The sequence below is a fragment of the Aotus nancymaae genome, unplaced genomic scaffold (assembly GCF_030222135.1).
Source record: "Aotus nancymaae isolate 86718 unplaced genomic scaffold, 86718_ANA_hifiasm-v0.15.2.pri h1tg000011l, whole genome shotgun sequence".
In the NCBI taxonomy this organism is placed as follows: Eukaryota; Metazoa; Chordata; class Mammalia; order Primates; family Aotidae; genus Aotus; species Aotus nancymaae.
The window spans coordinates 36400933-36426272 of NW_026988422.1; the positions used below are offsets into that span (position 1 = coordinate 36400933).

A 25340-nucleotide genomic window follows, 5' to 3' on the forward strand; every position below is an offset into this window, starting at 1 on the left:
GTGTCTGCCTCACCTTGAATTCCAAAGTATACATACTTACACTTTTATCTGTAAGCAGTACTACTCCTAACTCCACCCATATCTTGCTGTGGTTCCAGAAGATTTTTTTTTAACATATATTATTCAAGGATTTTGCCACACATTTCTTTCACGCAAGACTCACATGAAAAAAAAGATATACCATCACATACTTTTATATCAACTCATAATAAAGAACTGAAATAATAAAATATAATAGCATGCTATTTTTTCCAGGTTTAATCTGTTTCATTCAGCAGCAGTAATGATCTCATCTCATATTCTACCAGCTTGGAAATTTTAAAGAAGGACTTTTTTTTTGGAGGACTGCTAATAAAATTATCACTGACATTTTAATTAAAAAAAGAAATGTATGTAGAATAAACAGCACGCTTCCTGGAAGAGTCTGCAGTGGCTGCTCCATTGCTTCTTTGTACAGTCTTGGTAAATTATGCAGGCTCTCACTAGATAGAGCAGCTGTATTTCACTGTCTTTGGTAATGTAATCTACATTTATCACTATTTTAATTAAGTGGATTCTTAATTTGGTACTCTCATTGCAGAGAAAAAATACCTGATTCAATTTTTTTTTTTTTGGTAGACAGCATCTTGTCAGTTTTGTAAGCCAGAATGTAATTTTAAACATATTTCTTACTGTAACTGGTCGTTATTTTAAAAGGAACTATCATATTTGGTTATTAAGAACTTGTTCCTTTTCATTCTATCAGCTTAAAACATTGGTTCCTTCTTTATAGCGATAAAAAGATAATTTCATGGCTCTCAATTTTAACCCATGTGATATATTAAAAACAATAGGTGGTTTATTATAATATTACATTCAAGATTACTCAAAAGTGATACAAAACATAAATATGAACTTTACAAGAAAACAATTTACTGAATATTGAGACCATTCAATTCCAAAATTCTTTGTGTACGATTATTTTTATCATCAGGTCATTTGAAGTGTCTGAATCTTTATCTAAACCAATCATTGTGGAATATAACATCTTTTAATCATACTGAAAACATGTTCTGAATATTTCTTATTCATTTCCCATAACTATTCGTAATTAAAACAATGTTCTACTTTAAAATATTAAATTGATGAATTATGCCAGAAGTGTGTTTGTTTTAATTGGTTCACAGAGAAACAATTACTTTAATATTAGATGGCTTCATAAAACTGCATTTTTATGCATAAGGTGTTTGAAATCAATAAGGGAAGGCCTGATGTTCAAAAAATTCTGTATTCAGCACACATTAATTGAACATCTTCTATGTGCCAGGTACAGAATTAGGCACTATAAATTCAAACCAAAGTAAGACAAAGCCCTTACACAAAACAAAAGGAGTGTATATACACACACATACATAAACTGTACAGTACCAAGTGGCTTTTAAACTTTGTTGCTTTAAAGGACTCTAGGTCCCCATCTCCATTTCAACCAGAAAAGCTCCACTTTCATCTATTTTACACACTAGTCTTTTTTGTAGCTGGTGGAGAAAACAAAAGCTATATAGCCAGAAAACACAAATAAGGGCTCTAGACTACTATTACTAAGAACCCAGGTAATTGAAAAAGTATCCCAAGTATCCTAAGTATTTTCAGATACACTAAAGGAGAAAAACTTTAAATTCCTGTTGTTTTGTTTGTTTTTGCATTTTATCATCAGTTTTCACATGTTGCTAAATATTGGTTTGTGGGTAAATTTCTATTAAAATAAAGATTCTAAAGATAGCTTATTTTAAAAGTTTGGGAATGAGGTGTGTAGGGAGTTGATAGTTAATGCATATCTCATTATGTTAGTTCACATCACCAACAAATGCTGTGCCAACTACCAGATTCACATGAATCCAGAAATTGCCAGATAGGATTTTGAAAATCCAAAATGCATTAAATGTGTTCTAGATTCTGTATTAAAACTTCCTCATATAAAACAAAGCCATTCACTTTCCCCCTGTGGTTTTGGAAATTAAGTTACTATTTGAGGATCTATAATGACCTGGCCAATTTAAATTTATTATCACTAATCCCTTACAAAAACCTCAAAAGATAAGGTGTTTTTACTCCCACATTATAGATGAGAAAACAGGCACAGGGGTTAAAAACCTGTATTCAATACTACATAATGAATACATGGAGAAACTAGGCCTATGCTCCCTTTACTAAAACACTTGCAGAAGCAAAATAAACTTAATCCATAAAGTTTTTTTCTTCTAATCATATCTAAATATGATGCCTTTTATTATCCATAACTTCACATCTAGTTGTATTTTACAATGAAAAACTTAGCTATCAATATGTACAATCAAAAAGATAACCAAAAGAAAGAGAAAAGGAAATATAAAACGTAAATAATGCTAATGAATGACAAACACTTTAGTCATTGTGTAACTCCCTTGGTTTGAATTTAAATAATGTCATGTATAACGCCTGGGTTACACAATTCAGAAATAAATAGAAGTCAAACTTTAGGCAGCCCACTCAGATTCTAATTTAAAAAAAAAAAAAAGTACAATGGAACTAAATTATTTTTTAAAAATACTCCTATCAGACTTCAACTTCTTCTTGAAGAGACAGTACAGCCTGTAAGATTCCATCTTCCTCAAATTACTCTGATGAACGTCTGATAAAACTTGAGATTTACCATGGGATAACAAGAAGCAGCAGCCAATAATTCTAAATGAAAACTCAGAATGGTCTTTTGTTCTCTTTGTTTAAAGTAAAGCCACTAGTGAAAAACAAGAAAGTCTACTTAGGAAAAAGGTCTCTTGTTTGACCAAAAATTAAATTTAAATGTCCTGCTTCTTACCTGAACATATGAACAGCTACGTCTATCTAATGTTTACCAAAAGACTACAGAGGGCACTGTTGCATCAGCTTTGAAGCTTTACAATAGAGGCCAAGAAAAAGAAAACTGTCTATAATGTATAATTTTTCTAAAGGGTCAAACGCATGGAAATCTACTAAGCCTGATATAAAGGGAAAAAAACTAAAATGTATGTTTTTCTAAAATAGGCCAGACTTCAATGGGGGAAAAAACTTAACAAAAACAACTGTCAAATTGATAGTTTTGCACTGCACATGTTTTGCATTTCCCTTTGTAGTGCCTTGATGAGGAAGGTAACTAATCATAGCACCTCCTTATCCATTGGAAACAGCACCCCATTGCAGAATTCTCTTTACAATCAATAGGAAACTGAATGCCGCACCTTATGCAATCCTTCCATAATTCTATCAACAGAAAGAATGCAGTCTGTTTGCATACTTTGGTCTAAAAGGCCAATTCCATTTGTCCCCTCTTTGGATAAATTGACAGCTACAGATCAATCACTCTCACATGAAAGTAAACATGCTACAAAAAAAAAAAAAAGAGAAGAGGAATCCAAACCGAAATCCTTGCCTATTTTAAACATAATTTTATTACACATAAAAACTCGAAGCAAAATAGAAAAAGCAAGTTTTTCCTCATATTGTACTATTATACAACAGTATCAGGATGCAAAATAAATAAAGTTACATCAAAAAATAGTCGTGAATCTTACCTTTAAATATGGACAACACTTAATTAAGTTCCATATATTTTCTATTCTCTTACATCATTCCTATTAACAATTCTTTGAAACTAAATCCAATTAAGTACAGTGTCAAAGATTCTTTTAATACATATATACAATAAGACTAGTACACACAACATAAAGCTTCTTATTATACTATCACCTAATTTTTTTTTCACTACAAATAATGTGAAAGTAAAAGGGAGTTAAATTATCTCATTTTGGTAATTTGAAAATAACGTCTTGAACTGCTGAACCTCTGTAGAAACATGTACATTAGCTGTGAGAATTATAATATTGTGACCAAACCAAGTAGAATATGTACAATGAAAAAGAAAGATCTTCCGTTAATGTATATCTAATCACACCACCATATCACATATTAGATAAATCCACATTAATACAGGTACCATTATAAAACTAAGCCTATAATAAAGAAATCGAAATTCCCTGGAAAAACCATATACAACTCATTTTGTCACTCTCAAAATTCCAGAGAGATTAGCGCCTTCTCTGAAATCAAAGTGCAGAACTGTGAAAGTGTTAAAAATTCTTCAGTAATACGTCAACCTACTCATAAATTAAAAGGAGGGGAAGGGGCTTTAGATGGTATGCAGATTTCATTTCATTACAAAAGCTCCAGTTTAACAAGTTATTTTCAGCCAATAAAAGTCAAAAAGTAAAGCATTGTTAAAGTGGCTAGTACTGACTCTGAGGCTTTCCTTCTTAACTGAAATGCTACTTGAGTATTGCTCCCTTAAATTATTAATTTATAGGTTTTGCTTAGTCTCCTCCTAAGGCAAGGCAGTTCTAGTCAAAGTTATGTTGAATGCATGTAAATAAACAGAAAGCTTTTATAATGGTCCTATAATTCACTAAACATAATAAACAACTCTTTTTAATTAATGTTGAATGTATAATCCTATGAACCATGTTTATATAAATAGACTATATCATTTAAAGTATCTGTAAGATCCCCTAGGAAGTAAATGAACAAATTCAGAAAAATTAAACATAGGCTGACTACTTTTCACTGATCTAACAAAATTAATGCTTACAACAGAATCAAAGTGCTGATGGGACTATGAATAGTTTCGTGCAGTTTCGAAGAAATCTAAGAGAAAGAGTCACAAACTGGGAGAAAATTTATTTGCAATATTGTTTTCAATCTACCATAGGATGACTGCAAAAAAAAAAATCAGGTAATGTCTTTTTCATATGCAGGATATTTAACTAGATATTTTAGTTTATTATTGTAGAAGAGAAGCATACTAAAATCAATTTTACTCAACTTTAATTTATGCAAAGCTTGACTGTGAGCAATAGCTGCTAAAAGGATGCAACATTGTTGATTCATATACAAGCATTTTACTTAACTACATTGGATAATAGCAGTGCTCCTAAAGGAGTATAAAAAGCAAAGTGATTAGCAGTCATTATTGTTAATTAGTGCTCACATTACATTCCTTGGGATGAATCTCCTTTCAGTTGAATATATGGAAAGTTTATTTTTGAAGGTTTGCCAAATCTTGCCTAGGTAAGTACTGAACTAAGCCGTCAACTACCAGCAAGCAGAATGAAAAACAGGGACAGATCAGCATTCAATTAGTATGTCTACGTTTTTAAACAGGAAAAGGGTTGAGGGGAATGAGTAAAACTGGAAACTCATACTTCACATTCTGCAATCTCACTGATAAAAGGAGGAAATGTGTGTTTATCAAACTTGCTGTGAGTGCACAGTTCATTTGGAGTCCTGTAAACAATCGCCTGGCTGCCCACTTCCAAAAGCATGTGAAAATCCTGGAGATTCAGAGCATCATATTCAGAAAGCAAGGTCACTCTAGTGATGCCCTGGAAATGGGAAATTAGGAAAACGTGGCAATCAGAGGTTTAGGATTGACCAGAAAAAGCCCTGAGGCTGGATTACCATCTTCCACCACCAGTCAGGCTGTCTCTGCTTATTCAGTATTAATACAACAGGAATGCAAGTGAAGGAAAATAACTCCATGCACCTAACTGAGACACTGGCTTTCTTGTAGGCATTTGTCACAGCAATAAAATAAAATAAAATAATAAAATCTCTCACAAACAAGCTTTCAAGAACCAGCTCTGAAAGAAAAACAGTGTCCTCACCAACCTTCAAAAAGGACCTAGGGAATGGCTGACATCCTGCTGATTTGATAATCAATAGAAGTTTCCTTTCCCCCAATACCATTCAGTGCATTTTTAAGTAGATGCCAAATCTTCAACAAAGAACCTTCAAAAGCAATACATTCTTGTTAGAGAAAAACACTGAAAAATTAAATGTACAAAAATTATACTCTTAATTCTGTCCACAGACTTAAAATATATACTACAGATATTTTTCTATGCATGTACTTAAACAAATGCATTCCATAAAACTGTTATTATACCATACAAAGTATTTGGTAATTTGTTTCCTTCTCTTAAGAATATATAAAAATGTATTTCCACAAGTTCATTTTTTTTTTTTTTTTTTTTGAGACAGAGTTTCGCTCTTGTTACCCAGGCTGGAGTGCAATGGCACGATCTCGGCTCACCGCAACCTCCGCCTCCTGAGTTCAGGCAATTCTCCTGCCTCAGCCTCCTGAGTAGCTGGGATTACAGGCATGCACCACCATGCCCAGCTAATGTTTTGTATTTTTAGTAGAGACGGGGTTTCACCATGTTGACCAGGATGGTCTCGATCTCTTGACCTTGTGATCCACCCGTCTCGGCCTCCCAAAGTGCTGGGATTACAGGTGTGAGCCACTGCACCCGGCCCACAAGTTCATTTTTAATGTCATATAGCATCCCACTGTACAGATACATCATAATTTAGATTGCCAATCATTTCTAAATTTTCAAGTATATTCTAAATTATTTCCTTAGTTATAAATTCCCCAAAGTAGAATTGCTTAGTACAGAAGGAGTGTATTTTCTGTGTCTGATGAGTTCTATCAAACTACCATCCAGAAATGCTGAACCAATTTACAGGGCTGCTAGCAGTACATAAAGGTTATGTTTCTTCAAAATCACTATTATTTCTTATTTCAAAAATGCAGTCATAGCTGCATTTTTGAGTTAGTGAAACTTTTTTTTGGTCATTTGAATGCAGTTTTCTGTGAAATGCGTGTTCATATCCTTAGCCCATATCTCTATTTGGAGACATGCTTTTTATAATAATATCCAAAAATTAGTGAGGAATTCCCCACAGAATACTAATCCCACCAATCAGAGATTATTTTAAAGAAGAGATGATAATTGTATGGACATTAAACGATCCTATTAAGGTTGGCAACTTTACATGAACCTATTTTATAACATTATATTATAGAACAAGACTTCCCAACTTATCCAGAAAGAAAAATAAAAGTTAAAAACTGAATTGGGATTCCAAATATATCTCTGAAGCTACCTTTGTTTTCCATAAATGGAAAAACTTACGATTCTAAGCTGGCATCATCAGCAACGTTTTGTTGTCCTTTTTACTGTTCTGTTATTCGAAGGAACAATTTAAACATATTAAAATTTGAATTGTTTTATTAGCTATTATGATAAGTCAGGAAAGGAGACTGTAACCATGGATGATAGACAAGTTCCTCATGCTATTATCTTGAATCAAGTATTTAATTAAAATGTGTCACTTCAGAGAAAAGCACTAAGTGTAAGACAAAAATGAAAAATGTCCCCCTCCACCCATCCAAATCAATTTAATTTAGGGCCTCTTCTCACAAAATAATGACAGTGACCAATACCCAAATTAACAATTCCTAACACATCTTCAGAAACAGGCTTAGATTAGAATGTAATTTCAAACCACAGAACATGTTTTTTTTCTTTTTCAAACAAACCACAGTTTAAAAACCTGCAAAGCTATGACCTAGAATAGTGCCTCTCAAACAGCGTTAGAAACCACTTTTTATTTCACATTTCCAGCCCTTCAAAGACAGAAACTTACAAAATACAACAAAATAAAATAAAAATTTTAAAAGATACAAAATACAAGGTTAAATTTTTATTATTAGATTCAAAAGAAATAAAATTACTCTTTCATATTACTATAAAAGTTTCTAAATGCTTACGTTCAATTTCTCTATATATCGTATCTTGAACAAAACACTTCATGGACTAGCACCAGGCTAATCCCTAGACCACACTTTGAGTAGTAATTATTTAAAATTATTCTGAGAGCTCTGAAACAAGATCAGACACATATAGATCACTTTGATCCCTGACTTAATAACCCTAACCCCCTTATTAAACCATATGCCTTCCCCTCTGCCTCACTATCAATTTACACATACCTTATTGGTTTATGTATGCATTATATATGTACTATAATATAGTAATATCTGCAGAATTAACACAACTGCAATTCTGGGAGGCAGCAGAGCAAAGTGATTAAAAGTACATGTTCTACCACTTTTCAGCTGCGTAACCTTGGATAAGTTACTTAACCTCTCTGTATCTCAGTTTACTTATCTGCAAAATAGTGATAATTAACCAGGGTTGATGTAAGGATAAAATTAGAATACATGTGTATAGAGCTTATAACAGTACCTAGAAGATAGTGCTACATAAATTGCAATTATAATTACAATAAGACACAGATAATTCAAAGAAAATCACATGGCTCTGGGTTTTCCAAAAATAAATATAAAGAGGAAACTTTAAGTTGCATGATTTACAGTGTTCATGCAATAAAAACTGTCAAATAGTTATAGTAAGGCTACACTACTACAAATACTAAGTCCTGAGAGAAATTTCACCCTTGGATTGCCAAGAAGTTGACTGCGATATAAAAATCCTTCACATCATCCCTGGGGAAATACACAACAAAAAAAATTGAATATTTCTTTTTTTTTGAGACAGATTCTCACTCTGTTGCCCAGGCTGGAGTGCAGTGGCGCCATCTCGACTCACTGCAACCTCCGCCTCCCGGGTTCAAGCGAGTCTCCTGCTTCAGCCTCCCAAGCAGCTGGGACTACAGGTGCGCACCACCACGCCCAGCTAGTGTTTGTATTTTAAGTAGAGACAGGGTTTCATCATGTTAGCCAGAATGGTCTCAATCTCCTGACCTCATGATCCACCCACCCTGGCCTTCCAAGAAACTTGAATACTTCTTATGGACAGGGCACAATTATGAGAACTGAAGAGTATCCAAAGTTGAGAAACACTCAATACCTGCCCTCATGAAGTCAGAAACTAACAGGGAGGATATATTACAAATGCAAATAATTATATAAAACAAGGCATAATATAATAACTACCCACAAAAGTAAATAATGCAATAGAAATTTTTAAAAACAAAAGCTACACTTGAGGAAATCAAGAGCAATGCCTTGATTACATCCCTATTTTTCTCTCCTTCAACATAAAATCCAAAGGCCATTTAGAACGAACCATGTCCCCAAGGCTATTGTCCCTTCCCTGACCCCCATTACTGCTTCCCTGAAATTTAAGATGCTTTATACTCCCTTATCTTTGATCTTAATGTCTTTCTTGAGAAATGCACAGCATACTTGTCTGCTCTCAGGAACTACCTCATGTGACTCTTCATTCTTTGGAAGCCCCAAAAGACCCATCTGCTCTCATAGCACATAGCATCATATGTATTACACACTCAGAGAACAACTAATTATTGAGTATTCATGAATACTCCCAGGCTGCAAGGCTTTCTGAAAGTTATGGTTAAAATAGTAGCTGTTAAACTTTTGAAAGAAACAGACCACTTTAAGCCTATGACAAAAATTTGGCCACCCTGGGCAACATGGTGAAACCTTGCCTCTACAAAAAAAAAAAAATTATCCAGTGATGGTGACATGCACCTGTAGTCTCAGCTACTCAAGATGCTGAGGCAGAAAATAGACTGAGCTTGGGAGTTTGAGGGTGCAGTGAGCCATGATCACAACACTATACCGCCCCTAGCCTAGGTGACAGAATAAGACCCTTTCTCAAAAAAAAAAAAGAAAAAGAAAAAAATGTTTGTCCTCTTCCAGAAAAATTTACACATACAAAAAACTTGCATAAAATTTCAGAGTTCAAGAATACCTCTCCCTTCCAGATTAATAAATCCTATCTTAAAGTAGTGGATTATCCTAGATTGAAATCTACTAGTCTGATCCTTAGTAGCTTTCTGTGATCAAGTCCAGGATATATGACTGCTCAAAATCAGAAGAACTTGGATAGGGGTTAAGTCACAAAAATGGCAATCAGACCAATAAAAATGTTTAAAGGAGATAAATTATGAAAGGCTCAAAAGGGAAGATCAAGAGTTATTTATTAAATGATGATTGTTCTCCCTCCCTTCCCCACCTCCGTACAAAATTACTACCTAGGAAAGAATCCTCAAGGGAACTCTGGTCTTAAAATAGACCACAGGCTCTGGAACCAATCTTATAGTAGGGAACACAGAAGAATCAGCAAATTCTGCATAAAAAAGAGAAATAAATGTCTGACAGTTTATGCCTCTTCTGATTTGTCATTATCTTTTGATAGATATCTATGGAGATCAATATTAGCATAATTTTGTCAAAGTTAGATAGGCTTAACTTTGGTAAGTTTAACAACTGCTCACTGAGCACCCACTGTGTATGAGTACACAAAGTGACCACATGCCAGCACTGTATACAAATAAGTATGGCATAATTCTGCTGATGTTGAGAGTTAATTGCTTTTACATACAGAAGCACAAATAATAGCTCCATTCTACTGCCTCTGAACAAAACCATTTTTTAAATCTTTTAATTCATATACTCCAAAAGGTCTGAATTTTCTCAACTTAGTTCATGTAACTTTCAAACTTAAGTCCTTGCTTGAGGCTTTCTACAAATGAGTTCATACAAAATATACTGCTTAGATTTTAAAGATAAGCATGGAGTTAAATTCTAAAAGAACATGTCAAAAAAAATTTTAATAGAAAAAATATCACCTATTAGAACCATTGATATCTTTAGGTTAACCTTCTTTATCTCCTTTTGAAATGGCCCATGCTTCAGTTTACTCATAAAGGAAACTAGAAAACATTAATTCCACATGTCTCCTGGAAGGCTGAATTCTCTGACTGAAGAAGTCTAAAACAGACCAAGGATGGCCCAGAATTAAAGGCAACAAATGTAGAAGGATCAATTCAATCCAATCTGTAATATAAATTTGCTCCCATTAAAACCTCTTTCACAACTCAACAATTACCATTATTTTTCTTCTCTGCATTAACTTACAAATAAAGTCAAGAAGAATTACACTCATCTCAATGCCCACTTGTAGCTACTACTTAATATTAATATACTAATGGAATGTTGTATGCAATGAAAAAAATATGGCTTTACTAGATTATTCTGGAAGGTAGAGAATGAAGGAGAAAACCTGAGACTAAAATGAGGATGACAGGCTCTCAAATATATTGCCATTTGTTTTCAAAACAGGTAAGAAAAGAAAAAAGAGATATCCACATTTTACAGATGGAATAACTGAATTCCAGAGGAGTAGAGTTTAACACTATGCCTGTTATAAGTCTAGGAGTTGCATGGAGTCTCATAGGAAATAAAACGAATGAAATATAATCCTTATTCCTCTAGTTACTTATCATCTTTAAACAAAACAAAACCCACAAGATAGATTTTTTTTTAAAATCCTAGCTTTGTGTATTAAACTGACTAAATACTATAAGAGAGTTATAATGTGACATGAGGGTTTAAGAAAGGAAGATATTATATTCGGTGGGGTGAATCAAGGACGACATCAGGAAAGAGATGCCATGCAAAAGGAGTTGGAAAGAAGTTATTTCTGACTAAAACATACCACTATTCAGGGAAGACATGGACCATATGGGGAAGAATGAGTTCTGACAGTAGTCTAGTTTAGACGGCACATAGCTTCGATGTAGGAGAATCTAAGAAAAGACAAAAAACAAACTGAAATCATACTGCAGTGTACCTAACAGATCAATGATAAGCAATAAATGTTTGATGAAAAGAGAAATATGATTAAATCTACACTTTAGAAAGATTAATTTCATAGGAGTATGAAGGATAAATTATAGAGGATGAGAGTCTGGAGAAAGACTAGAAGCAAACTTTAAGGAGTCAATTAATTCACAGGTCTAAAGTCAGGTTCAATCTGTTATGATGCTCAAAAGGCTATAGAACCTATTAAGATTTTATATTTTGCTTGACTTAGCGGCAAATGTGTAACTGCATATCAAATAATAATGCAATAATTTGAATCCAATCAATATAAATTATTATGTGAAAATACATTAATATCATAGTTGTGCTTACTTCTGTGAATCCACACTAGGTGCTTTTAAGAAATAAAGATAAACAGTTTCAGTTGATATGTATTTCACATAACTCTATGAAGAAAATTTTAAATGATATAAGAAGAACCAAGACCAAAATTTATTAAGAATTGATTCTGATTAAATGAACCCATATTGATTATGAAGCATATTCTATACCATTTTATACAAGATTAAAGAGATGACAATGACAGGATGCCATAAAATTTAGGATCCTAGTATCTGTAATATACAAGTATCATAATTCATTTTGATTACCAATATTGCCCAGTAAAAACTATATAAATTGGCCGTGGAACTGTCATTTTACAAGTTACCTTATAGAGACTCTTTGTCACTATTTATTTAAATACCATCATGAAGTCCAATCAATCTCTCTGGAATGTTCCCTTTTCACCTTTCCTCTTGGCATTCCCTATGTTCAGGTACGCAAAACCTTTCAGATACCTAGTACCTTAGTTTTTAATTTGAATTCATCTATGGAAATGCCTCTCTCTAATCCATTTCTTGTATTATATTAGTGATTCACCCTGATGACCCTGATGACCACAAGAATTTGTTGAACAGTAAGAAATATATAATGTAACAGTCTAGCATACACATATGTGCCTGTATGTATCTATTATGTTACACAAAACAATAATTAACCTACACACAATGCACATTGATATTTTCTATTATATTCTAGGCTCTTAAATTAAAAAAAAAAAATAGCTGTCACTCATTAAATTGAGTTTAGAAAATACCACCTTACGGGCTTTCCACCATCTGAACAATCCCTGACCTGAAATTTAAGACACTCTTTTTTGGTATTAATCAACCTTTACAGACTTATTTTCTACTGCTCCTCAAACTTTAAACCCTAAATTGAATTGAACCACTCTATTTCTGTAATAAGTTTCATAATTTCCTGCCTACATGACTTTGGCTAAGAACTTTCCTATTTTTAACACTCTCTTAGCCATCCTCCAATGCCTGTCACCTGTCAAAATCCAAATAATCCTTAAGTACATTGTATTAGTCGGTTTTCACACTGCTATAAAGAACTACCTGAGGCTGGGTAGTTTATAAAGAAAAGAGGTTTAATCGGCTCAGTTTTGTAGGCTGTACAGGCTTCTGCTTCTAGGGAGGCCTCAGGAAACTTACAATCATGGCAGAAGTCTAAAGAAAAGCAAACACATCTTCACATGGCCAGCAGGAGACAGTGAAGAGTGAGGTGCTAAACACTTTCAAACAACAAATCTCAGGAGAACTCTATCATGAGGACAGCAAGGGGGAAGCCTGCCCCTACAATTCAATCACCTCCCACCAAGCCCCTACTCCACCACTGGGAATCACAACTTGACATGATATGTGGGTGGAGACACAGAATCAAACTATTTCAGATATCAAACGTAATTTGCCCATAAGGCCCTTCTGATCCCCCAAATGGGATTTTTTCACTCTATGAACTCCCATGCATGCTCTAATGGCAACTATACCTTGTATTAATTTCTTTGTATATGTGTCCTACTTCTTCAGGGTCTGTGAGGGCAAAGACTATGTCTCATACATCTTTCTTTCCAATATTGGTACATTGTAAGCATTGAATTTATGTTTGATAAATGAAAGAAGATGAAAAACAGTAGTAGTATAGGTTAAAATTAACAGGAAATGTCAAGGTCAACTAAGACATTTATTCAACTCCTCTTTATTCATTCAATATTTTCCCACATTAGCACATCACAGAACAAGCTCCTATCAAACCATTTCTAACAAAAACAAAAACAAAACAAAATAAAATCCTCACCTCTTATTTACTAATAATACCACTGCTTTTTATGACCAATGATGTAGGCACTACAAATTTGCTGACTGAAGACGTTCCAAATTTAAAAGGGAAAGTTGTTGTAAAAATATCAGTTCAGGATTTATCATATTATCGTGTGACCACCAATGAAGTCAACTGCTTCAGAAATATAAAACAATAAAGAAATAAAGCAATTTATGCTTATTAATCTCGATAATACATTCTCAGTCATTTAAAAAGAATATGGCAAAGACAAGATGAACTACAGGCCTAGAAATGAAGTAGACTATAGGACAGAGACTTACGCCTAGCATCCCAGACAACACAACTCCAGAAGGAGACATCTGCAAAAGGGTTCTTTAAAAATAAATAGTAGCATATGGAAACAAGCAAACAACAAAAACAACAAACAGTCACCAGGACACAGACACTAGCGATTGAAAATACAAAGAAAGAAACTTGAAAGAAAAGTCAGAAATACCCAACACACTGTAAGATATATAGAGTAGATGATAAGATAGGAAGAAATGTATAGTTTATAGAAGAAGGAATATAGGATATAAAAATAAGTCAATTGATAAATTTATAGAGAGGCACTAACTCTGGGAAAAGATAAACAGAAAGGGTATATATGTGAATGTGCAGTATACACACATAATCACTGATAGCAAGTAGAGAAAAGTTCAAGGTTGAAGAGACAGAATGATTGTTTTGCCAAAATGAGGTAGTCCCATTTTCTAGGCTTTAAGGGGAATTTATAGATGAAGGGTTTATACCTGTGATAAGTTTAGCAACAGTAGTAACTGACAAGTATGGTACAACATTTTATTTCCAGACAGATCTTTCATCATGACTTCCTCACGCATATTTGACTTTATCATTTGAAAGGGTCAGATATGGCATAGCCTCAATAATGCTGCATCTGGGAGTGAAAATGACACTGGTCAGTTCCAATGCCAATTCCTGTTTAGAGTCCAGAGTCAATACTAGAAAAGCATTTCTTATGCCAAAGGACCAGGTTTAATGTCCAAAATCTTGGGAATTGAAAGGGCCTGAGGCAAGCTGTGTAGTTCTGAGGAGCCACTGGCAATTTGTACAGGGCTTCATGTCTGTTTAATTAATGCTATGTCTGGGTCCTCCCTAAAAATATTAAGTCTATCTTAAATGTTTCTCCCACTCCAAACCCTTCAGATTTGCCTCAGGGCCACCCAACAATCTCAGGTTTTTCCCTCATGTAGTGAAGTGCAAAAAGATTCACCAAGTAATTTTCCACCATAATCAGGTTTTCTTTTTTTTTTTTTTGAGACAGAGTTTTACTCTCGTTACCCAGGCTGGAGTGCAATGGTGCTATCTGGGCTCACCGCAACCTCCGTCTCCTGGGTTCAAGCAATTCTCCTGCTTCAGCCTCCCAAGTAGCTAGGACTACAGGCGTGCGCCACCATGCCCAGCTAATTTTTGTATTTTTAGTAGAGATGGGGTTTCACGATGTTGACCAGAATGGTCTCGATCTCTTGACCTCGTGATCCACCCGTCTCGGCCTCCCAAAGTGCTGGGATTATAGGCGTGAGCCACCACGCCCGGCCCCATAATCAGGTTTTCTAAAATGCATATACTAAAAATAATTTGAAAGAGTTTCTGTTAAGCATTTTCATAAAGTAGTCTGCAGCAGGAAATTGTTCTTGGTACAGTTAGTGGTTACACTGATAGGATGCCTTATTTTGAAAACTTTCACTATGATGCCCATTCCATTTAAGCTTCTAAATAGAAAAAGACAAAATGAATTTACCAACAGTTTTACACCACATATCATAGTAATGTGGCTCCCTTGTATAATTATATTAAAAAATTTTTTTTTGAGATGGAGTCTTGCTCTGTCGCCCAGGTTGTAGAGTACAGTGGCATGATCTCAGCTCACTGAAACCTCTGCCTCCCAAATTCAAGCAATTCTCTCGTCTCAGCTCCTGAATAACTGGAATTACAGGCACACGTCACCACACCCAGCTAATCTTTGTACGTTAGTACAGATGGGGTTTCACCACATTGGCCCAGCTGGTCTTGAACTCCTGACCTCAAGAGGTCAGCCCGCCTCAGCCTCCTAAAGTGCTGGGATATAGGCATGAGTCACTGTGCCCAGCCTACGTTGGAATAATTTTACACATTTTTTTTACTAAATTTATTATTTTAATATTCAATATTCTTTTAAGAGCCTCCATATGTCTGGATCTCTGCTAGGCACTAGAGATACAAAAATAAACAGCACTGAGCATGTTTTGAGGTCTTACAATCTAGCAAAAGAGACAGCCACAAAAGCAATCCTAATAATGCAATGAGACTCACAGTAGAGTTATAGACAAGCTGCTATGGAACAAACAGGAGGAAGGTTAATTAGGGCAGGTTTCGCAAAAGAATATGCGGTGAGAAGGGGTTCTTCAGGAGAACAAAGAGATAAGCATAAAGAAAAGCACAGCCAAAGACTCAGACATGGAAAGCAATCTCCTAGAAACCTAATTAGTTCATTATAACTTGATCCCAGAGGTGCTTGTGTGGGAATAGCAGGATCAGACTAGTAGGATTTCCATGGCCTCTTCTTAAAGAGCCTTCTGTAATGTCAGCGAATGTATTTGGTCTGTATCTTACTCACGGGTTATTTAAGCATTTATACAAATCACCTGCCAACAACTTGGTAGAAGGGGTGGATGGACCCTTCTACCAAGGGCAATACTGAAGGCAAGTTGATTAGAAGGCTCTCACATAGTACAGATAAAGAAACCAGTAGTGATGAGAATGAAGTCAAGGGGTCAAATTTTAGAAGTCATACCAGCATTATTAACAGGTGCTGGAGCTCTAATGGTGATGGTTGAGGGGGATAGAGTGGAGAAAGGGACTGAGAAAAAGTGGAAGTCTCGTAGTAAGGCCCAAGTTTTGACTTAGATGATGGGATAAATGATGATGCTTTTAATTATGAAAATACTGAAGATGGAACAAGTTTGTGTAGAAAGATAACGAGTAAGTTTTGAATTTGTTTAGTTTGCCATGCCTGTGGAAACTCACGAGCAATTGGATATACAGGTCCTTAACTACAAGCTTACTGCTTGAGACCCAATATTCAACTGTTTGTGAAAGAAGGAAAGCAAGAGGAGGAGGAAGGAGAAAAGGAAGAAAGGTAGGGAGAGAGGGAAGAGAGAAGAGATAAAAAAGAAGAATCAGCAGGGCACGGCGGCTTACACCTGTAGACCCAGCATATCAGGAGATGGAAGCAGGTGGATCACCTACGGTCAGGAGTTCAACAACTGCCTGGCCAAAATGGCAAAACACCATCTCTACTAAAAATAAATACAAAACAATTAGCCAGGCGTGGTGGCAGGTGCATGTAATCCCAGCTACTCGGGAGGCTGAAGCAGGAGAATTGCTTGAACCTGGGAGTTGGAGGTTGCAGTGAGCCGAGATCCACCATTGCATTCCAACCATCATCTTAAAAAAAAAAAAAAAAAAAAAAAGAATCATTTATGATGGTTTCCAAGGTGAAACCTACACATTTTTAGAAAACCTGTTACCCTTTGCCCCCCTGCCACAGTTCACTCTTCTACCAGCAATAGCCTGATTTATATTTGGAGATTTACCCTTCCTTTACTCCTAGTAAACGAATTCCCAGTAATTCCCAGTAATCATAATTCCATCTCTTAGTTTAGGAATGACACACAACCCAGGCCTACCCAATCAAAGTTATCTCCCAACCAAAACTGACTCATAAATATTACAAGTCAGACCAATTAGATTCCCACTTAAGCTACTTAAAATGAAAACTGGAGCTTTTCCTACTACATTTAAACCAAGAATACAACTGGGAGCCATCCTCTAATTACTAGGTCCTCACTGAGAACAGAGTCAACAGAAAGTAGAGGTAAGAGAGAAACAGAAAACAAAACGAGAAAACTTGACTTTGATTATGAAATTTGGATTTTATATCTAGTTAACTTGAAGTTAAACTTACTTTAGATTGCTGTCAATAAAAAGTAATTTTAGTTATTTTATTTTTATTTATAAATTTATGTATTTAATATTTATTAAAATTTTAATTTCTCAATGATTACTGTCAATAATAAACAGAAGGAACGAACCAATGAAAAAAGGATTTCAATTAATTTATTAAGTTAGAAAGCAGATAAAGAAGAAACCATGACTGATCAATTGGCAGAGAGAGCCATAATCTACTGTTTGCATGGAAGAGAACAGAGCCAAGAAAGAAACCAAACAAGGCCACACTTTCCTGAACTCCAAGAATAACAAGTATGAGATGTGACGTTGGGAAAATTCTAGAGTCAAAAGCATTCACAGTCAGTTTTCCTGTTGTAGTATTCTTAGATATGAAAAGGCAACCAAGACATTAGAGAAAAGCCTGTAACATGAAAGAAAACTACAAAAAAAAAAAAACACTCAAAGAAAACAATATTTTGGGAAACAAAAGATAATGTTTAAAATCTCTATTTTTATTTTAAGAGGATATAGAAAGAAAATCAAGTTGTTATTAAAAAACCATGAACAAACAAGAAAAGTTCTTGACTACTGAAAACATAATTGCTAAAATCTAAAAAAATTTAACAAGAAAGTAGGGAAATTTAAAAAGGAAATCTCATAGATTGTACAACAAAAAGACACTGAGATAGAAAATAGATTAAACAAAAGATATGAAGTTTCAATCTAGAAGGTCTCATATCTGACTAGTGAGAGTGTCAGCAAAAGAGAACAGAGAAAATCAAAAGGAACAAATTATCTACAAGTGGCAGAATCATCCTTACACTAAAAGTCTATTGGCTTTGCAGTATTTTGTGTATCTGATTTGACATCAAGTTTTCTCTGATCAAAAAAATTAAAATGGCTATAGCAGTTTTAGGTCTCACATCCACACATCTCTGCATAGAAGGAGAAGAGCTTATCTTTTGCCAACTATCCATCATTCTAGGCTTCTTTCTATCAGGACAAACACAGGTTAACAAAACCACCCCTGATCCAATCACTATGGCCAGAAGAATGTCATGTTCTGACTGGCTATTACCTGGATTATATGCCTATCCCGGAACCATCAATCAGAGAAAGAGGACAAGGAATGTGTCACTACTCAGTAGGGATTTAGGAAAGGGATGCAGGAGAAACAACACCCAATACAGCATTACTGTGACATTTCAGTATATCAAGCATAAAGACACATCATAAAAGTTAACAAAGAAGAAAAACAGGCCACCTAAAAAGGAACAACAATCACACCAGTATTAGCAAAAAAGATAGTGTGGCAATTCCTCAAGGACATACAAACAGAAATTCCATTTGACCCAGAAATCCCATTACCAGGTATATATCCAAAGGATTATAAATCGTTCTATTATAACGACACATGCACACATCTGTTCACTGCAGCACTGTTTACAATAGCAAAGACCTAGAACCAACCAAATGCCCACTGGACAAGGAAATGTGGAATATATACACCATGGAATACTATGCAGCCATAAAAAATGATGAGTTTGTGTCCTTTGTAGGGACACAGATGAATCTGGAAACCATCATTCTCAGCAAACTGACACAAGAACAGAAAATCAAACACCACATGTTCTCACTCATATGTGGGTATTGAACAATGAGAACACATGGACACAGGGAGGGGAGCATCACACACTGGGGTCTGTCGGGGGGAAATAGGGGAGGGACAGCAGGGGGTGGGGAGTTAGGGAGAGATAGCATGGGGAGAAATGCCAGATATAGGTAATGGGGAGGAAGGCAGCAAATCATACTGCCATGTGTGTACCTATGCAACAATCTTGCATGTTCTTCACATGTACCCCAAAACCTAAAATGCAATAAAAAATAATAGTCTGCATATTAGAAATTTAATAGATAATGCAGTTTTGTCTCAAAAAAAAAAATCCTAAATTCAACCAAATCAATAAAATATGAGGGCAGAATAGGAACATTTTCAAAATGTAAAGATTTCAAAGTACCCTCTCTAAGGTAATTTCTTAAATATGGATTATATTGAAACTAAGGAATGAACCAAGAAAAAGGAAGACATCACATCCAGAAAAGTAGCTCCAACCCAGTAGAACAGAAAGAATATAATCCCTAGATATATTTCCTATAGAGATATAGCACTTACATGTATCTTTCTGTAACTATTACACTGTTCACATGACTTAAAAAGAAAACAAACAGAATTGGAAATAACTATATTTTCAGGAAATAATACAATTATCTATTAAGCTAATTAAATCAGATAACAACTGAAGTTACATTTCAATAGTAAAGAAATTCTAAAGAAAAGATTAGCCACATGAAAAATATTTTGCAAACAGCTTGAGACACATACCTCTAGCTGTCACAGTCACCTGCTAATTTATTAGACAAAGGTTTATTACATTTCTATAAGGTGTCATGATTTCTACAAAATAGTTAAGAAACCTGTAATTCTACAAGTTCTTCCAAGTCCTTCCTACATTTTTTTTAGCAATTAGTAAATTAAACTCTTTGCAAAAAGGAACATCTACTCAAAAATTAGTCTTCATATTTGTGGGGAAAAATGTTACAAAAACAAGACTTACATGTCAAAGTTGCAAAGCTGCAACCTGTTATAAATAAATGTTTAAAATAAAAATAAATCTAAATGCTTTCAATATTCCATTAATATTCAAAGAATTTAAAAATGCAGTTCTTTATTTTTCTTAGAACAAGACTAACTTGAAAAATTATAGCTTTTCTAGATTCATTTTTTTCATAATTACTCAGCTATTCATTAGAATATGTAAGACCTCTATTGGAATCTTTGCACCAGTGTTTCATAAATGAATTTAACTGTAAAAGCCTAGTTATACAATCCTTTCCATAAAAGCAATATATTTCTGATATTTATGTCCTTAAAATATCCTATAGTAAAATTAATATTTCTACACAGGAAAAGAAGGAACTATTTAGTCCCAGACAACTTGATAACATATCTTTCAACTATAATTATCATGTACAAACTTCCAAAGCAGAAGTTGTTAAGAATTTAACATTAGCATTAATTTATGTCATAACTGATGGTTACCATAAAGATAATAATGGTAAAGCATCCATTTCTCCAAAGACAGCGTGGATGGAAAGGAAAATTTCTTCTTAATTATTGCTACTCTTCCCATGTTTCATTAGATTTATTATTAATAGCAATTTATTATCTCTCCCTTTCTTGGAGAGCTGTTATCAGGGAGCTTCTCCAAAGTGATCAAGTTTGTGATTTTTAAGCAACCCAATTACTTTAGTGTGAGTCTCATCATTTTATAATATTGGTTTATATTAAAAACTTAATGTCCAAATTCTTTATACCTTGAAAAAGAAAATTTGAAAATGCAGGATTTGCACTCAGTATTTCACACTTCAAAGTGAATACTGTCAAGATCATAATTGCACCCTTATGAAGACACGACCACTAAAAGTGGAATTCTTTTAACCCTTCTACCTTGTTTAATAATCAAAATGTTTATTAACATGTATCTTCCCAGAGGAAAGAAAGCAGATCCTTGTGATTTCCTTTCAAAAGTACCTACTTCTTATGCTATCCATAACTAAGTAGGAAAATTCTGGAACTACTCAAAGGGTTTTTCCTATCAGTTTCTCTTTAAAATAAAAATAAAAATGTTCTAACATACAAAATAAGAACTATTTCAGTCAAACAAATTTTAAAAGAATTTCAGTGCTTATATTTTTCAAATAAAAATCCTTAATTAACTTTTGATTTGTATGAAGCTCAAGTATGTCATTTAAGTAGCTACTTCAGACTAGAAAATTTTCATGACACAGGTTCATGAGGTAACTTCTGAAAAAAACTGAACTCCTATGAAGAGCGAGGAAGTGAAATGCAATGTCCCTTTGTAGAGGAAGGGACAGAAATCTTCTTTCCTTTCCCTGGTGAAAACTAGTAAGACATCCAAGAAATACTGCCTTGAATTCTCTATTTCATCAAACATGCCTTATATGAATCAACAGTAGCTGACTGAATAAAAATTCATACTTAGAAGAATACTGAACTGTATTCAAATAGTTGCTATCAATAAGAATGAAAAGATAATTGCTTAATATAAAATCATCCTTATTAATTACCATTTACTGAGTATAGTAACTATTAGATATATGAGCCCCACACATTCCCTCCTAGAAATTATTGAGTGCAAAATGGCTACCAACCTCTTACATAATGTGACTTATGCATTAAATTCATACCTCTTCCACCAGATTTAGGCAAGGCTCAGTCTCTCATTTTCTCTACATCTACTCGTTACCTTATCAGAAATGTCTTGCTTGACCACCATATGTAGCACCATCTCCACGGCTACACCCTGCCATCATGTGCTATCTGATTCTGCTTCATTTTTCCTATTAGTACTCTTCACTATCAAGCATGTTATTTATTTGCTTTTTGTCTATCCTCTTCCACTACAAAGTGAGCTCCATTAGAACAGGCCTTTAACTTATGTGTCCACTGCTCTATCCCCAGTGTCTAGCACTATATGCCAGGCATATAGTAGGCATTCAAAAAATATTTGTCAATAAATCGATTAAATGGCCGTAAGTGCTAGTCTTTTTTTTCCTTAGGAATAGAAAACTTAATTTAATATCATTTGATAATCCTGTATGCCAAACTATACAAAAAGTCTTATTTTTAAATATCATTTCATATAAAAGCACACTAACCATTTAGAGTTTTTTTCTAACCAAAAAGGACAAAATATCCTTTTAAAAAATAGTTGAGCTACTAACAATTGTAAATTATTTATTACTAAGTAATTCAGCAAATGTAATTTGCTAAAGTACACACTAAATTCAATACATTTAATTGTTTACTCTGCATACCTTAACAAGTTTCAAAAGCTCATAGAGATCTTCAACCTCATCACCTTCACATTTGGTGTACACTTGTCTTGTATCCAGGCTCCTTCCTCTTATGGTTCGGCGATAGAGGGGAAGAGCCATTGCTTCTGCATACAAGTCAATGGCATGGTGACCCACTGTTTGATACATGTAGCTATCCAGTTCATCAGACCCCACTGCAACAATTAAAATGGAAATAGTCAGAAAAAGAGAATGAAAAAGAAAGTGGATTTGAAAGCCCATCCAAGTTTTACTGTTTGAAGAGTAGTCGACACAGAACTTAAAAGCTTACTAACTATACTATATTTCTCTGCATTTGTGTAGTGAAATAAAAACATAAGAATTGCACATTTGTCTGTAGTTGAATCCAGTTCATATCAGCCTTAATCATCTCTACCACTAACTACAAATACAAATATACTAATACATAAATTTGTTATACCATATATGGCAAACATTTAAAGAGTAATGTATCCAATAAATTTTGATTAATTTATTCAGTTAAAGATTTTTATTACATAAATGTTTTTACAAATCATTCAAAGTTATTCATGAGGTCATCTAGACTTGTAGAAAAAACCTTTCTTAATTAAATATCTACTTAGTTAATAAGTGATAAATATTGGTAAGAAAAAATTCATATATATTTTATATTCAGATATTCAGCACCTTATAATAAAACATATAAATATATATAAATTCAATATTGTTAGAGCATTAGAGCAGTTACAAATGTGCATAGAAACATGATATCTTAAGATAATCAACAATATACTGAGTTGTTGTCACAAGATTCACAAATATCAATATGGATAAAATATTCAAAACAGATGAGTCACATCAGACCTTTTGGTGATATAAATGAATTTAGAAATATACTGGAATAGACCCTTTAATCTCATAACTCTACTTTCTAGAAAAAGAAACATAAATAAATACAAAGATTATTTGCAAAGATATTTATCACATTTATAATAGACTAGAAATTATAGTATATTCATATAATAAAGTACTATGCAGTCACTAACATAATGTTGAAAAACATTTTCTAAGTATGTTCTGTGGAATATAAATCCTCTAAGATATTAATAGGTATGGGATGATAAAATGATTTAAGGTCAAATAAGTTTATAAAACATGGAGATAAAAAGTGTTAAAAGGATGTTTGTGGTGTAATTCTTCCTAGGCTAATACTCGTTCAGGTACTCCAACAAGAGCAGAGAATATGAACTAGCTCTCAAATTTATCCACAGAACACTTACATTTAATGAGGGTATTTGTGTTCTAAAGACGTATGAGAAATGTTATTGTAGAATAATATTTAATGATATAGAAAATGTTCATGAAATGCTATTAAGCAAAAAGAAAAAAAAGAAAAGTTACAAAGTAATTATTTTGACATATACCTATGTGTGTATGTATGAATATAACCCATACAGGTTCATGCTTTCCATTAAATGTGAAAATATCCTATCAAAAGGAATGAAAAATGATAGTGTAAGTGCTCCTTCAACAATCAAAATCATCAAAATGTGCTACCCCATTTTGGCTCACAGGTTTCTGAACTCACACATTAGACTGGCTTCCTTCAGAACATTACTCACATTGTTATTATAAATGTGTCTACTCCTGATCCCAGTAGGAAGTAGAGAACATAGCCAAAGTTACCTAAAAACCTTTCGGCCCTCTCTCATCTCAAAGTAGACTGGATCTTGAAATATATTCATTTTAAAAGATATTGTTACAATCAAATCAATTTATTCAAAGAAATTTGGGCTTCTTGGTAAGAAACATTCTGATGTTAGTATAGTAAGTAAAACATTTCACTGGCTTCAAAAACCTAGAAGATAATTTTCCTTAAGGCTCCATTTAGTCCTAGCCACATTGTAACTTTGATTAATGGAAGCTACATAGCAACAATAGTGTGACATCAAATAAAACCAAAACGCTCCCCTGTTGCCTGAGGCAACTCAATTAACATGCCACAAAAGTTCCTACTACAAATAGAGATAGTTTTGTGAATTTTATGACAAGCTCCCATTATCCCCATTGATGGGAATATATTCCTTTTCAGACTACCCACTGAAAACCCATAACTTTCCTGGACATTGGAGTCATCTCTACCAGTCATTCTTCACTAAGGTTCCATTTACAACACTCGTTAAGGGGAAAAGAAGTCATTCAGTAAATTGTTCAATAATCCCCAACTTCCTGCTGATTTTCATCAAGATTAGCTAAACCATCTCCATCTACCAACCCACAGCCATCTGTTTTCTTTTACAATTACTATTGTTTCAACTGCCTTTTTCCAGGCTTTTTACTTCAGAATATTCTAATTCCATTTACTATTAAATTTTTTCTCACTAACAATATTCTAAATAAATGTCTATTCTACTGAGAGGTATAATTTAAAGATATACTTTGTTATTTTACCGTCCTGCTGGTGAACCATGAACACAAGAAAGATTATATATTAATGGTTCTACACAAGGTAAGTAAAATAATTCATGAGAAAGCTGAAGACAGAAACTCCAGCGATGGAAATTATAATATAGCATGTACATATTATATACTATATATAAATATCTGCTTTTTAACTTTGCAAGATAGCTTAAAAGTCCCATCTGCCTCCCTGGCCACAAGGGGTAAGAAAGCTTCTTTCCTTTGGTAAACCTAAAAGGAGATTCTGCTTCTTCTTTTATAATACAGAAATTGGATTGCAGCTCCTACTCATCCTCAAAGAATTTTCTCTTTCTTAAAGTTGGAACTTTTTCAAAAA

The 25340-nt window shown here is 34.0% G+C and overlaps 1 protein-coding gene across 8 annotated transcripts in view; it reads right to left on the bottom strand.

The window, feature by feature from the left end:
• DPH6 (diphthamine biosynthesis 6) overlaps nucleotides 1–25340 on the bottom strand; it is a 339756-nt gene that overhangs the window by 309472 nt on the left and 4944 nt on the right. For 7 of the 8 annotated variants that reach the window (XR_001109403.2, XR_001109400.2, XR_010342041.1 and 4 more), the window contains exon 3: nucleotides 22544–22737. Coding sequence is in view for 3 of the 8 variants with exons in the window: in XM_012465181.2 (XP_012320604.1) it covers nucleotides 22544–22737 (194 nt within the window). In the remaining 5 variants the exon portion in view is untranslated. Of the gene's footprint in view, nucleotides 1–2169; nucleotides 5430–22543; nucleotides 22738–25340 lie in introns of those variants that run through there. The other variant, XM_012465196.2, reaches the window with a different exon arrangement.